A 17,439-nucleotide genomic window follows, 5' to 3' on the forward strand; every position below is an offset into this window, starting at 1 on the left:
AACATTTGAGAGGTTTAAAGACGTGTGCCGATTTGTCACCTTAAGACAATTTTGCTTCAAATCTGAGAAATCTTAGTTTTCTCACAATTTTTGACAGTTTCTTTAACTTTGAAGGCCTCTGAGAGAATAACCTTAGCGCGACTTGCATCTAAAACGCATTAAATATATTCACTAACATAAAAACTATCTATTTAAATCAAAAAACCGCAATTTAATCGAAAGCCAACTTCAATTTTGGGCTAAATCTCTCAGGAGCACGATTTTACACCTAGGCCCTTCAAGAAATTATGGTGTTCATAAAATCGAATTTTGTTATATTTTTCTTGAAATATAAAATGTTTTGAGTAAAACACTCAAGGTTTGAGTGCTCTGTGACATCCACATCAAGAGAAATGTCCTATCAAAGATACATGTTGCATTCCAAAAATGTGCACATTTTCAACATTTTGACCATTTGTGCTTATTTCCCTAGATTTGCATTAAATACCAAATCTCAACATATAGTTTTTGACCGTTTATCTGCTAAAAACCGCTTTAAAATGAAAAGAAATTAGGTTTCATAATGGCAAAGGTCTATATATTAATGATTTTGCAACAATCACACCCCCCCTTATAAAATAATTAACATTTGAGAGGTTTAAAGACGTGTGCCGATTTGTCACCTTAAGACAATTTTGCTTCAAATCTGAGAAATCTTAGTTTTCTCACAATTTTTGACAGTTTCTTTAACTTTGAAGGCCTCTGAGAGAATAACCTTAGCGCGACTTGCATCTAAAACGCATTAAATATATTCACTAACATAAAACTATCTATTTAAATCAAAAAACCGCAATTTAATCGAAAGCCAACTTCAATTTTGGGCTAAATCTCTCAGGAGCACGATTTTACACCTAGGCCCTTCGAAGGGCGCACACCACTAAATAATCTTCCCATTGAAACACGTGTAAAAACACCGGTTTTCTTTGCTCATTTTGAGGCCTTTTGGGCTCGTTTTAAAATAATTTATGATGACCAGTCGATTGCAAATCGATGCAAGTTTAACATATGTTTCAATGTATGGGGGTCCTTCCACCTCGTTTTCCCGCTACGAGGCCGCGAACAGCGCCCTCACTGTTTTTGACATGCTCTCAAGACTGCAAACCCGATTCTGCCATTTTTAATTCGCGGACCTATTTTCTCAATAATTATACAAAAGCGACTTTTTTGGCTACTCAAATTTATGTATAGGCTTTACACTTTTATTTGAGCTATAATTCGCCACTCTTTCTGATTAATAAGTCTAAAGACCAGCCCAAAATACCGGAACTCATTAGGGTTACACAAATGGCGCATTGATTTAGTGGTGTGCCCCCATAAACAATACTAAAATAAAGAAATGGCCGCGTAGCGGTATCCCGTCGCGCTTCCGCGACGCAGGGAGGTGTCTGAGGGGGGATGTGCCCCCCTGAGAATTAAGAAACTTTTGGGAAATGAAGACCTAATTGAAGCGATTTTTTGGTGGACAATTTTGGCACTATTAGGCTAATGAAAGTCGATTCAAAGTTTCCCGTTACCCTACTCCGCGCAAAACAAATTGCTGGCCAAATATTTCATTATTTTGAATAAACGTTGATTTCTAACAAACTTTTTAATATGCAAATAAATAATTGTGTTTTTAAATATATCATAAATCTCTTTCTGTTGATTTTCAGGGATTTTTTTTGCAGTAGGAGCATGGTATATCATGCCTGGAAAAAGTGGGGAACTTGGGAACCATGTTCCCAGGAAATTTTGCTATTTGGAGGGAAATGTTTGTCTTCTAAACAAAAAAATACATAAGAAATAATGGAAACATTTTCAATACTGGAGGGAAATTTTGCAAACTTGGAGGGAAAGTTTGATGATGTTCCCGGGAAATGTTGCATTTTTTCCAGCCCTGCGGGTTCAGTCCATGTCAAATCAACCAATATTCTGAAAAGTTCCCAGGTGACCCTCTCAGATTTTGATGAAATTCCATCAGAATAATCTTTTGTGGCCACAATGAACCCATACAAAAATTTGGCTTCATAGGCCATGTCGTTTTTGAGAAATGGCCCTTTGAAGTTTGGCCCGGACCCCCCCTTTTTGGCACTCGCGAGTGTCATTGGTGATTTTTACCAACTTTGGTGGCTCATATTAAACTTCTTGTTCTAAACAGATATAAAGCTGCATTCTTGGATTCTAGCTAACCTTATGTCATATTTTCAGAATCTGGCTCTAAATTTCAGATATCTGCTTTCGTTTTTTAAGTTATGAGCATCCAAACTTAGTCATTTATTCAACCGCAAGTGTGATTTTGTCATTTTTGGGGTCCCCTGGTGCCAAAAATATGTGGTCATATGACTCAAATGTCATAGATACATTGTCTATGGGACTCAGGGACAGACTTAGGTTTCAGTTTTCTACTGGCCCTCCGGGCCAGTGAAATGGCAGATCTAGTGGCCCTGCAATAAATTTACTGGCCCAGCTTTTTCAATAAAAAACATGCTAATTTTTTTCATGGTGTTTTTTGAGGAAAATCTATATCAATTTTTAATAATTTGCCATAAAAATGTGTACGGTATTAATATATCACGAAATTTCAAAAAATCAAAATCATTTGATATCAGAAGGACATTCCTCTTTCAAAATGCTATTCGATATGTCTGATGTGCTCTCAAGTCCCATAAAAATTATGTGGAAACGTCGCTATCCGAGCCCTTAAAGTCAAGCAAACCTTAAATTTGATTTGTACTTGTTATTACCCAATGTCTATAAATTGTAAACAGATTAGGGGTCAAATGTCATTAAGGGGTTCAATTCCGGTGTTAAACAAAATAACATAGCACATTAACGGTATGTTTACACATGAATTGTTGATACCCCACTCCTCCCTACGCCATACATAAATTCTCCCAGCTACATTTCCCTAATAAGAAATTAAAAATAAAAGTAAATTGAGTTCGGCAGAGGTGGGGCTCGAACCCACGCCGCTATCATAGATACAGTATACTTCCAGCGCCTTCGGGCGCTCGCCTACGCAACTTCAACATACCACGTGGCAATTTTATCTGCTTAAAAACATTAATGTGTATTATAGCGCTAAATTGTTGATAATTGCGTGTTCTACATACAGAAATACGACAATACATGGGCCTATACACATGCACAATACATATCGATTTTGACTCGCCGGACTGCATGTGGCTAAGGTACCAGTTATGTTCATCCCCTGTATATCCTAAATAAACACAGATATATAAGAAACCAGCATCCAAAAGCTCCATCTTTTAGCTCGAATTTAAGACCTCATTCGTTGAAATTGTTCAAGAAATAAAGACACGACGATCCAAAAACCCAGAAATACCAATTTAAAACTTGCAGTTAACACCATTGCATGCCCTATAATATTGATTTGTACACAAAGCGTTCGCGAACAAGAGAACTATAGCGCCGTGCTTCCATTGATTAGCACGATTAAAACTAGCGTCGTTCTTTCATTGATTGGAACACAAAAGTGCAACTTTTGAGTCGTTTTTTCATTAAGTTTTAGATCACTGTTTCTTTAATTCACAACCAATGTCAACAAATAAGGTCTTAAATCAGAGTCAAAGAGTATAGGTATTGGCTGCTTGTTTTAATTTTGACATATTTGTCCTTATTTAGGATATACAGGTGTGAACACAACTGGTACCTGAATTCTTTGGCTTACTGTAGATCAGTATATGGAGCCAACCATTTTTCTTGTGTATACGTTCTGGGTTTTTACCATTTATTTATAGGATTTCCCGGTCAATTTTGCAACTTGTGTGTTCTGTTTAATAAAAGGGTCGTTCCTTTTCGTGCCAGATTGAATGATCGCAACGAATCCCGCTTTCTTTTTGCATCATGAGCAATCGATTTCATTTTAGCTCAATCAAATTAATGTATGATCAGCACTATTCATTATTGTGAATTCAATTTTGTTCTAATGCTTCTAATTAATTTCACCATTACACGTCTAATTTGAAGAATTCGCCACAGATGAAGAGGGACTGTGAAACGGTGTTAATCCGATTTTCTGTTTCATGCATTGTCAATCTAATAAGCAATAATGCATTCAATTCGAAACTATGGGCATATTTAAGTCCACTGATATTGCAAACAAGAAGAGTCTTTCAAAAAGACACAGTTCACGGATCAGGTGTATAGTAATTTGTTCTATAACTTTCCATTTTCATATAACCTAGGCCTACTCTGCACTGATCTTACAATAAATTAGTGATTTGAGGCATAATGACTACTACATCCTGACTCTGGCTATATAACTCTCCATCCAGCAAGAAATATATACCATGCAGATAATAACCTTGGCCAAATAAATATTTGGGATCCAATTATGATAAGCAAACATTACTGGGTAGATAACAGGAATTAAGTTTTGTCAGTTGGAAGGAATTGAGTAAATCGCCTGTATCAACATAGCAGTCTATTTTTCATATATGCAGTAATATGCTCAGCCTTATCACAAAATAAACAATAGCATTGACCTTACCCACCAATCAGTAAAACCTATTATAATCATGTGATGGCTCAATCCAATAGTAAACATGCTTAGAAAAAAGGCAAAAAAATAGTCCTGGCTGCCATTGTCTCAATACAAGATAAGATGTGCTAAAAAGTCCTTGTCAGTGGGGCCGGATTAGATAAAGGAATACAAACCTGGGTATGAGGCATTAGGAATTATTTTCTAGCCTCACAACCACATGGTTGATGGCTACAATAGTTATTCAAGACACAGTGTATGTAAGGGATAAACTGTGCATATGAGATATGGGTTCAAGTGGGAGAAAATGTTCACTGCCGTGAACAAAAATACAGAGTATGCCTAGGTACGTAAAACTGAAACACTTTAACGTGTTGATGGCCAATGCTTGTACAATTAAGTATACATTAGGTGCTGTTCAAGTTCATTCATGAATTAACACATTAACGCTTGCAAAATGAATACGAATGCAACATGTTACTATTGTTAACACACGCACGTCTTAAAATGTGTTCAAAACGTCTTTTCACACGTTCAATGATAAACCATTACGTGTTCAAGTATAGGGCTTAGGCTTCTCTGCATTTTTGCAGACAAACACCAATCTGTAAATGTTATTTTTTTATCCATATTTTCACACAATCACTTGAACAAGAAATAGGTCTCTATAGCTTTAAGATTTTATTCGTAATTAAAGTTGCGTATATATACATTTTATTATACATATCTGGGGTCAAAGTTATTAAAAGGTCACTTCCGGTCCGAAACGAAATTCCTTCAAAATGTCTCTTCTGGCACAAATAACACAGCAGAGTGATGCCACGTGCACTCATGCATTGGCAATAGCCAATGTCTATGGGGTGTTCAGAGATTTTGGGGTCAAAGGTCATTAATGGTCACACCACAGCTGTGTTCGTTGTCGTAGACAATGATATTGGTTATGACACTGGATTCCTGATGATTGACAGCTGAAGGGCGGGGCTAATCGACGAGACAAAAATGTGACTCGAAAAATGAATCAAAATTCGGAGCGGTGATACAGGAGTCACAAACTAGATAGATCATAGATGCAAGGCATACTGCAGTTACTGTCCGTTTTCCTATACACAATACACAGTGCTCTCACCATTGACGCGTGACCTCTACAAATGATGTATGTTGGAAGAATGGACACTTGCCTAGTTAACATCACTGTGTGAAAAATAACCAGCCAATATTTAATTTATTCTCCAAACTTCTAGCAAATATGTTTCTCTAACATCATGACCTAAAATTACAGCTAGGTTAGATGTTCAGAAATGGTCGCACTTTTGTAAAATATGATGGTGAGGGCAAAGCATAGCTAGCTCATAGCTAGCCAACTCCCCGTGTTAATTGAATGGAGATTTGACCGAAAATATTGAGCTATATTGGTAACGGACCGCTCCGTTCTGAAGGATGCCACAAAAAAACGGGTACAAGCTACATTTAAACTATTCTAAATAGGTTCTAGAAAATATAGTTTTGTAACATGTCCTAAATTTTTAGCTAATTTAGATGTTTGGAGAGGGTCGCACTTTTGTGTTTTAGGAAGGATATGTAAACGACAGAAAAAATATGAAGAAATTATTTCCAAACCGTGTTAAGTCAACAATCATTATGTTGCTCATTTTGAAGAATGCTGGTTAACAAAAAGCAGGTCATTGTCTCATTTCGTGAACAAAGGTACACATACCATTGTTTCCTTTCGTTTCCTTTATAATCGGTTACCCAACTGAAGCTATAATACCAGCTTTATTGCGATGTCGCACATGTAAAACAGACACTTGTGCACAACCAGAGAAGATCTGATTTAATCAGTTGAGCTGCTTCAATGAGTGTTATCTTGGTTTAATAGCTTTTAATGGCGTTTAAGTCCTGCAAAGGTCGAGATGAATTCTACTGTACACATGACTGCATCATGGGCCGATGTGACTCCATCGTATAGGCATTTACTACAGAGTATCGTTGGCCTGATTCCCCGCTGGGGCCTGATTAGAATATGGCTTTCATTTATAAGCCTAAGTTGTATGATTACAAAGTGTACCACGCCTACAACAAAGTTATGAACGATCATCTTACCCACACTGTATTTGTTCACTATTCTTCAGATTACCTGAAACATTTGTCAAGGAATTTCACGATGAAGACTCCGTCCGAAAAATGCAATACAACCCTTTGGGGAATACGGGAATGAATGTATCCGTTATTGGCTATGGTAAGTATAGGTCTTTCATCCTAAATAAAAATGCAATATTTGCTTCGATGATTACATACAGATACTGCATTCAACTTTGGATGCAGACTGAATTAATTAAGATATCTGCCCCCCCCCGTTAAAACGGGTGACGGGGATGTGCGGTCACATTGACCCCCATTTTTCAACTCGCTCTCACCCAATGACCCCCTTTTTTGTTTTACTGAACTCCTCTCACATGACCCCCTTGTTTGTTTTTCTGTCACCAAAAGACCCCTTTTTCAAAAATTGTTTTGAAATTTTGAAATTTTTCATCAACTTTTATATCTTGACCCACAATTTTTCCCAGTCTCACTGAATGACCCTCTTTTTGGTCAGAATTTCCCCAGTCTCACGGAAATCCCCTTTTTTGGAACCTTCTCACTGAAAGACCCTCTTTTTCGGTGTCTAGGCTCTCACCGAAAGACCCCTAGTTTCGAACTGCTGTCCGCACATCCCCGTCACTTCCAAAGTCGAGTGCCCCCCCCCCCCCCCCCCCCGGGTATCTGCCTCCCAAACTTGCCTGTTATGTGCATTACAGGTTGTTATCGATAACATTTTCAGTCTTTGGCGGACTTTGCCATTTTTCTCTTATCTTCTGACTTCACATTGAATCTTGATGAAGCCATCTTTCTTCCAGTTGCCTAACAGCTTGTAAGATATATCTCATAGTGGACCCTCTTAACCGTATCCCTCTTCTGCAACTGTAACCCTAATTCAAATTCTAACCCAAAACATATTTCTAGCACTACTAAACAATCATAATCCTAATAGTAATACGTGTACTATATTTTGGAACACCAAATCAAGTATGAATTATAGGCCTACACCTAAAGACTTCTCCAAACGCGCCCCTTTCATTGGCTGCTGAATTTGGCACCATTTTTGGTTCTGACCCCAACCAGCTTAGGTAGCCGTGTTAACGCTTGCTTTACAGAGTCTAATTATTAATGACTGAAATTCTATCGAGAACGGTGAGCAATGTGGTTTACTTTACCGTAAAATTCCGTCTACAAGAATATACCGTATGCCTCTAAACGAGGGTTTTTTGACGGAAGATATGAGAGGCAGATACTCTTCACAAAAAAACATTATTTGGAGTTTGAACAACTATATTACTGCAGGCGACTGCACAAACACGTATTATTGTAAGACCGATATATCATAATATTTTTGTGAAGGGTATTTGCCTTTGGTCCTCGTTTAGAGGCATAATCATGCTTGTGATATCACACCACCAAATAAATCCTCATAGAGATATGTACTAAATTCGCCTCAAGAAAACGTCCTTTTTTCTTCTCAAGAGCGACTCAGTTCTTAGCGACAGCTATGATGGTTGAAATTAGCCCTAGCCTGATCCCTCTGACTGGGAAAAATATAGGTTGACCGTCATTATTTTTTACGACTGGCCCTCGAAGTCTATGATGTCTGGGAATTACCTAATTTACCTGCAAAATCATGCCAGTGTTTCTGTACAGAAACTTACTTTTACTTTTATCCACCACTTTTGCCTTTCATAGCGTCGTGGGGAAATGTAACTTTCTTTCCTGGGCGAGTCGGGTAGCCTCACTCATGGTAATCCCATGACTTGCGAGTACTTCCTTTACTCCATCTGCCCACCTCTTCCTTGGTCTTCCTCTAGCCCTAGTTCCTGTTGTTTTGCTGTTATATGTTCTTGCTGCAGGTTGGCTAGGGGCCATTCGCATAAGGTGACTGAACCATCTAACTTTTTGTTTTGCAACATATTCTGTGATTGGTGTGGTGCCCACCATCTTTCTGATATCCTCATTCCTGATTTTATCCCTCCTTGACTTATTAGCTGCTCTTCTTAGGCATCTCATTTCACAGGTGATGAGCTTTGGGGTTGTTCTATTGTTGAGAGTCCATGTTTGGCACTGGTAGCAGAGAGTTGGGAAAAATATGGCATTGATGAGTTTTTCTTTTGTATCCATCGGTATTGCAGGATGTGTGAGAAGCGGGCCTAGTTGGTAGATACTATTATTGGCCTTTTGACATCGTGTCTCTATTTCTCTGGTGATACTTCCATCCTCAGAAAAGATACTTCCCAAGTACTTAAACTCCTTCTGTACAGAAAAGACTGCTTAAAATCATTTAAAAAAAATCGATCTCTCCCATCTGTGGTACACTTGCAGGATTTGATATTACTAATCATGACCAATCCAAATTTAGCCAAAATTATGCAAATTTCAGCTCATTTTAATGCTTACCAAGGGTAATTCAAGTTTTTTCTGAGAAATGCATTGGACGCACGACCGTATAATCCTATTTTATATTTGGTGGTGTGAAATCTTGTAGACGGTATTTGCGGGAGCAGAATGAATCAAACAAAAAGGCAGTAGCCCTATCTGCTCTGTAATATTTAGGCTACATGTAATCACTGCGTTGTTACTTGGATGGGCATACATGTAGGTCCGCCGTCCAAATTGTTAATTCATATACAGACTTTTTATTAGTTAGAAGTTAAACATTACTGGAAATGGAATTGGAACAGATTGAATAACGAATACATGTTACATCAAATATTCTACGTCGAATATTCGGAGTCTGTATGACCCTTTAAGCGTAATATTTTTGCTCTAAATGCAAAAATTGAGTGCCCAATCGGCACCCGTGAGCAATCCCAACATTCCAAAGTCAAAGTGTATACAGGGGTCAAAAGTTTGGCAAACCAAATCCAAATAATTCTGCTGGTCCCAAGGATTAAAAAATTATAGTTTGACAAATCTACAACTTATCTGTCTGTAGTTAATAGTGAAAAGGCCCAAGGATTTTGGTTTTGTTATCTCAAAAAGAATACTTTGCACTATCTAGGGTATTTGTTATCTAGGAATCACAGCAAAATATGTCACAATCAATAGGACTGGATGGGTATCGATCCATTTCGATAACTGTGTTACCCAGGTAACAAAATATCTTAGGTATTGCAAACTATTTATTATTTAAATAATTATTATTGTTGCAACAAACTGACCATTTTGAGACCATTTTGATGAAAATGTTTTGTTTTTTACCTAAAGCCAAAATGTTGTCCTTCGACCTTAAAGGTGAACCTCATTGAAAATAAAGTTATATGTCAATGGAAAGCTTATGATGTCAGGATACTAAAAATTATTTTTTCCGATTTTTTTGATGGCCAATAAAGCTGAAAAATTAAAAAAATGATTGAATTTTTGGTCTTTTTTGAGGCGCCCAAAAAGCACCCAAATCAATCGTCTATGACCTTGGGAATGCTCGTGACGTAAGCTCAGGGTTCGCAGTCACGTGATCCTACTCGGAAACATGTAAACAAGACTTGCTTCCTGTACTTTGCAAGCTGCCCGGCAAGTCTGATTTTCACAATAAAGCTTGAAATTAGAGGAATCTTCAAGTTGCTGGTTCCTTCTATATATATTAGAAATAATAGAATTATTGTCAATACATACATTTTCCGTAAATTTTTGACAAAATCAGTCATAACTGGCTGGGTATAACTGGGTAATTGAGTTTGAATTTCGCGCTGGGATCAATCCCATGCGCAAATGCTTGCTGCTACCGTTCATGTCATGGACTGAATAAACATGATCGAATAACAAATTAAATACTTGTTTGTGACACTCCCTATTCTTGATTCATTTTAAAATATCTGATTAAAAAAAATATCGTCTTGCAGTAATGAAAAAATTAATTAAAAAAAACCAGATTTCATCAAATCCAGCCCATATAATGGTTTTCATATTTAGCGCATTGCGGTAATACATTCTTTCCACACAATCGCGATTGAAAGAAACAGATACTCGGCCAGATACTTTATTATAAAAATAAATACAATTTAGGCTTAGTAGACCGTTATTTGACGGAAATCTGAATAAAATTAAAATATTGTCACTTGTGTCACGATTCTTTAATGATAGTACAATCAGTGTACGGTACTGAAAAAGTGAAACATTCATGTTTTATGGATTACCGAACACGATGCGTAAATTGCTGCTGAAGAAATTGAAGGGACGGATATGCACAAACACAGCGACTCGCTTCGGGGCTTCGTCCTCAGCACTTGCGCTGTCTGTTTCATGGGGTGTTTCAGCAGATTTGATCAATCGTTCCCTTATATTTGGAACATTTACAGGAATATATTACGCTGATGAAGTAGCAATAAGTTGGAAATATCAGAATGTCAATATCAAATCGGTCATTTTGTCTGCAAGTACAGTACAGTCGCGGATACTGAACACTCGGCGTAGTGAGACTCAGTCAGTCACTGAGCTCATCCCGTATGTATCATATACGAGTTCGCCTATCATACATGACCGGCCATGACCGGTTGTAAAGCTAAGAAATAATTAAAACATCCTGTACATATACCTTATTCTATTCCTTCATTTTCTCATTGTGATAAGTTCATCTCAACTTGGTGTGACGATCTGAACTGGTAGCACTAGCAGTTATTTTTTGCAACTTGATCTGTTTTCATTCCGGTTCTTCGGCGAATCTTCACTCTTCGTGTTACTGTAATATTCCCTATGCATATCGTGGATGGCTTGGCCTATCCCAAATCACCCCGGCCAGCACTTTTCCCATTTTTAAATCCACACACTTTATTCAGGAACTTCATTCTTGATTTGATCATGATATTTCCTTCATGTTATTCTTATTTTATTGAAGATATTTTTCATGTAAAGTAAGTTGACAATGACTGAGTTCGTGCATTGGCCCGTTGCATGCCACAGTAATACACGGACATTGTGTTTACAATCAAACCCGGAAGTAACTGTGTGTCCCTGAGCTGACGTCATCAACGAAAGCGCCCAATTTGAACGATTTCGTTTTGTAATTTAGGGGGGGTGCCAATATCCAATCTTTGCATGGAGATTATGTCTAACCTGGTACGCTATGCAAATAAAAAATATTCTTTTCTGCTTCCTGACATCATAAACTTTCCATTGATATATAACTTTATTTTCAATGAGGTTCACCTTTAACGTTAAGAATTCCAGACTAATAAGTTGTAGGTAGGCCAAACTATATTTTTCTGAATCCTACGAATATTTTGGAATAAGTTTTAACTAAATCAGAACAAGTATGAGTTTTAACCCCTGTGTAAACTTTGACCCTTGATATCTCGGAAGGCTCAGGGGTTCACACTGGACACCCTCCAGATTCTTGTTCTATAATACACCTCAGAGGTCAACATAAAAAGCAACAAATCGTAGTCATACCCAACTTTACAGTCATAATCAAGTTCTACCTAAAGTATTATTCAGATTTCCTTTTACAAGTTAACCATCGCGTATACGTGCGCGACGTCAAGCGTGTGCATTGGACCATGTGTAAAATACGCGCTGGACGGCTAGCAGTACGCTTAATTTGTAAAAGGAAATCTGAATAATACTTTACCTGACTAAATATTTTGATATGGTCGTAAACCATGATACCACGAGGAGGATGAGCTGACATTTTAGGGGGCGGGGGGGAGCCGCAATAGTGAAATTGAGGTTTAGTCAATAGACTCCCGCCTTTCTCTGGACGAATCCAGAATCCAAATTACCACGTTTCTTGTGAAGACAAGAATGTTAATTTTGATACATTTTGACAGTTTATTTGAGCAAATTGATTTTAACATTACACGATTCTCTCATACAGGTGGTGCACCTCTTGGCGGATGGTATGGTGATTTTCATGAGGAGAAAGGTGTACAATCAGTTCGCGATGCTCTCGTCAATGGTATCAACTATATAGATACATCACCATGGTATGGAATGGGGAAATCCGAAATGAACATTGGGCGAGTATGTTTCTTGTTCAACTTTCGAAATGATAATGACGATAGTGTATAAACTTACTATATATGGAAATTTCGGCAGTATTTCTTTTCCAAATACACTAAGCCAAAAAAGAAACCTATCATTTTTTACAAGGTCATATCTTAAAATCCTGTCCATCAAAATTAACCAAAATTACACACAGGATTGCCTCAATACTATACTCTAAACACATGTCAGTAACCAAGCAGTTGTCCAACTGACACAACAGCAAAATGAACTGATATGGTACAGCTTCCTGGACCACCATGACCATATTCACAGCCCAATAATTGGCACCAGCACAAGAAATATGTGAGAGCGTTGAACAGATGCCAATTATTGGACTGTGAATGTGGTCCAGGAAGCTGTTCCATGTCAGTGCATTTTGCTGTTGTGTCAGTTGGACAATTGCTTGGTTACTGACATGTGTTTAGAGTAGAGTATTGAATCCGGGTGCTCTGCAGGGACTCCAGTGGTGCCGTTGTGGTGGATGGCAGTGTCTCAGAGCCTTTCCGGGTGACGGCTGGAGTGCTTCGGGGTGGTGTGTTGGCGCCGTTTCTGTTCATTGTCCTGGTGGACTGCCTTCTGATGAGGTCGACTTCTGGAATTGACGCTGGGGTTGTTGCCTGCCCGTGTCAGTCTAGCAGGTGTCCTGCCGGGATGTTGAATGACCTGGATTTTGCTGATGATGTTGCCCTGCTGGAGTCTTCCGTGGACTTTCACGGCTTGCTGGGACTGCGGCTGCGGCGGCGGATCTGGGCCTTGTTGTCGGCGCACCTGGGACGGAATGTGTGACTGCGGGCTGTGACGCCCGGCCGGCACTTGAGGTCTGTGGTGGTACCATCAGCCATGTCACAGGCTTCAGGTATTTGGGTTCCGGGGTGGGCTCTGTTGTTGGAGACCTGGAGGGAGGAGGGGCGCTGGCCTGGGCGGCTTTCTGGAGGCTGGGCGCCTTTGGAGGGGCCCGTCCCTGCCGGTCGAAACAGGGGTCAAGCTGTTTCAGACGGCGTGTGTTGCTGTCTTTCTGTGCGGGTGCGAGTCGTGGGTGATTGCCAGGGACGTGGAGGACGGGATCAATGCGTTTGCAGCGTCTTGCTGCAGAGTCATGTTGGACGTCGGGCGTGTGGATCGGATTCCGGGTGGGGCCATCTGCAGCCTGGCCGGCGCCACTCCACTGGTTGCCGGAGTCGGGATTCATCGGCTCAGATTTCTCGGCCATGTGCTGCGTCTTGGAGATGGCGAGCCTGTGAGAGAATATGCGTTTTGTATTCCACCACATTGGAAGAGGAAACCGGGACGGCCACGCACACTGTACTTACAGTGTGTCTAGCACCTCCTGGGAGATACTGATGGGATGCTGCAGCCAAACAAAATTGTTTTGCTTGCCCAAAATCGCATTAGTTGGAGAAAGCTTGTAGTCGCCTGCTCCGCAGCCGACTGATGATGATTGAAGTAATCCTGTGTGTAATTTTGGTTCATTTTGATGAACAAGATTTTAAGATATGACCTTGTGAAAAATTGTAAGTTTCTTTTTTGGCTTAGTGTATCAACCCCAATCATAAGTTTCAGCCTAATCGTGAGAATCAACTTAACCGTATAGGGTCATGATTTTTATGTTGGGCACCAGTTACGTTGCATGTGTATTTTTCAAACAAATCACATGCTTTTACAGGTTTGGTACTAAAACTTCAAAAGTTTACATTAGAACCCAATAAAAGTATATATTCTGAGAGCATATACTCAGACGATTTCAGAAACCATACAATGGGAGTAATTATACAGGGTGACCCATATAATATACAGGGTGTAACAAGCAAAATAAGAATGAAAATATTAATTCAGTTAGGGGTGTCACCCCTCGACGTACATTGATAATGTAAAGTTTTCACACATGTTTAATATAGTTTATTTAATTGCCCACCTAGCCATATGGAACTTTTAGCGGTCAAGTACTTCAATTATGTAGATATATGGTGGTCAAAAATCTGTCAATATTTATATATATTTCTTTAAAACACCCCTTATCAAAATTTGTCGCAAACTTTCTATAATTTTACTAGTTTTTAGTTTGCTGAAGTAAAGAGGATCACAACCAAGGTCTGCTTAAGAAATTTGAGCCTTTTATCATGTTTCGTTTGTCCGTAGCATCCTTTTGAATGTTGCCTACATTAAATCCCTATTAAGTACATAGAGGTCAACGAACTTTATTAATGTAGCAACAAGTAATTAGTAATTTTAATTGTCTAATTAACAAATACTGAGGCAATGAATGCTAAACATGATATCACTTGGCTGAGATCAAGTACAGAAACAAGTAGAAATCCATCAATAATGTTTATTGAAGATCATGTGGCGGAGGATCACCATTGTACAGCATTGTGATCCTCCGCCACATGATCCTCCGCCACATGAGCCACCTCTGACTAATTAGACTTAACGAGTTACAGTAATTAGTACAAATAAAAATCATTAATTTTTGTTTCAGAAATTGAAGGACCAATGTCTAAGGAAAAAAAAGTACTAAACAAGCTCATAATAAATATCAAATAAACAAGCTACATGCATGTAAACTTCAAATTGTGAAAGCCTTTTGTTTTCGAACGAAAACAACTTATTTGCTATATATAATTTACATAAACATGATAAAATCTGAACTAATTTTTGTTTGCCATCGACTAGCTCAATATACAAAGGTATGCTCGACTTCGCTTGCTGCATTTAAGAAGACATACCTCATACGATATGCCATCATGTAACAGTGATAATATTTGGTATGGTCAAATTTCAATAATTACGTCACAATTCATTTCGCATGCGCCCATCTCCCAAAAGCTTACACAAAAACATATCAAAAATCATGGAAAATCTAAGTGGTGATCAGTGTCTAATATGCATGAATCCAACATGGCCGGCTATAAAGGTGTGAAATGTTAATGCATTCCTCACGTCATAAGGATTCAGAAAAAGTACACTTTGACCTGTCTCAGTCCTTGAATTATAGGCCTATACAAAAAGGTCGAAGGTCGAAATATGTGGAAAATCACACTGGTCTCAACTTGTTCCTTTAGCAAAATCGCGACATTGGTCAACGTCAGTCAGCAGTAGTCAATGTATCATTGCACCCCCCCCCGACACACCCCCACACAGATCAGTGCATTCTGCTTACAGTGCGGGATAATACATTCAAAAATAGTGCAAACCCATAACGCTATTGACGACTTCTTGTCTCCCAATGGCTGTTTTATCACATGACTGCATGGGTTATTATATGTGCCTTGAACGCTACCATGACTGCGGTATTTTTTACAAATGATGTCACTTATGTACTAATAATTACTTTTATGGACCGAAAAGAGTTATTGTTCAGCTTCACTTGTGCTCTTTTCACCTAATGCGCACTCAAAAGGCGGGAAAAGTGGGTCAAGATCGTCGCGGTGGTTGTTTCCCTTGCACGCTACCCTACCAAAAAGCAACTGAATAAAAGTTACTTATTTTTTGAAACATTGGATACCTTTAACAGAGGGTCGCTGATATCAGCGGACCAAAGTGCTAAATTTTATTCCTTCGCACCTTTTACACCGAGATGATCCCTATCCATGTCACTTATCTTTTGTTTTAAATGAAGTTTACGCTATTAATTAATTGATTATCACCTACATTTTGTACTGTATCTATTTTAAAGGCGATTAAAAATGTTCCTCGACAAACGTTCTACATCGCTACCAAAGTGGGTCGATACATGAAGCCAAATCGTGAAGCGATATTAGATTTTTCTGCGGAGAAGACCCTTCAGAGTGTGGATGATAGCCTGCGCTATCTAGGGTTAGACTACGTGGATATCATTCAGGTAATACTCCTAGGGTAATACTTTGTTCTCGGGGGTTTGTATAGGCTTAACCACGGTGGCTTACAGATGCAATTAAGGAGCCAAAGAAAACTTGGTGTTGTCACGATCACTTACAAGTTCTTAGAAAGTCAGTGCGAATTTAATACCGTGAGTAGACAAAACAGAGTATAGATCCTAAGTATGTGCGTCTTGTAGTGACTCCTTCGGTAGCCTAATGATCTATAATAATTACTCTGTACCCCTCCTCTGGCACAACATTTTGCAAAAGCCAATTTCAAATCGATGATTGCTCTCATATTCGAGCCTATATACGCCCTGATCCTAAACCCAATCATTATAACTCTGACTCTAATACTAACTGTGACCCTAACCCTGGCATGACCCAACACCAATCCTAACCATTACCTAATTCCTAATATAACCCTAATCCAACGACATATTCCTAACCAAGCATACTCTAAAGTAACCGTAATTTTAACCCTTTTCGAACTATAAATGACTCTTCGGACTGTTCCGCCTTGTTTACCCCCCCCCAGTTTCCGAAGAAGAAACCTAGATTAGGCTGATCAGGTCTCCATCATATTTTAATTTACAGGTACACGATAACCAGCATACGGATGCCATTGTAAACGAAACGCTACCAGCATTAGCAAAAGTGAGACAAGCTGGGAAAGCTCGGTTCATTGGACTTACGGGATATTCATTAAATGCTTTCAGGCACGTTTAATTTTGATAAAGTGACAGTAACATTGACCCTTTAGGCTGAGTTCACATAGAAGTATACGGTATACGGTATTCGCTATACGAAATACGCTCATTCGTTCAGGCTGAGTTCATATAGGAGTATACTATGTGAACTCAGCCTGATCGAATCAGCGTAGTTCGTATAGCGACTAGCGAGTATGTCAGTTTTCCCATTTTCTTCGTCTTATCAAATGCTTCGAACTTTACTTGTGAACGCATTGCGCAGCCTCAGGGTGCGTTCACAGAAGTATACTATTCGCATACGGTGTCA

At 38.8% G+C, this 17,439-nt stretch overlaps 1 protein-coding gene across 2 annotated transcripts in view; it reads left to right on the forward strand.

Moving 5' to 3' along the window:
• The window catches only part of LOC140150604 (uncharacterized), a 45,974-nt gene that overhangs the window by 11,676 nt on the left and 16,859 nt on the right, over positions 1–17,439 (forward strand). For both annotated transcript variants that reach the window (XM_072172654.1, XM_072172655.1), the window contains exons 2-5: positions 6,652–6,758; positions 12,417–12,562; positions 16,260–16,424; positions 17,020–17,141. In XM_072172654.1, coding sequence (XP_072028755.1) covers positions 6,652–6,758; positions 12,417–12,562; positions 16,260–16,424; positions 17,020–17,141 — 540 coding nt within the window. The remainder of the gene's footprint in view (positions 1–6,651; positions 6,759–12,416; positions 12,563–16,259; positions 16,425–17,019; positions 17,142–17,439) is intronic.

Source organism: Amphiura filiformis, chromosome 4, assembly GCF_039555335.1.
Source record: "Amphiura filiformis chromosome 4, Afil_fr2py, whole genome shotgun sequence".
In the NCBI taxonomy this organism is placed as follows: domain Eukaryota; kingdom Metazoa; phylum Echinodermata; class Ophiuroidea; order Amphilepidida; family Amphiuridae; genus Amphiura; species Amphiura filiformis.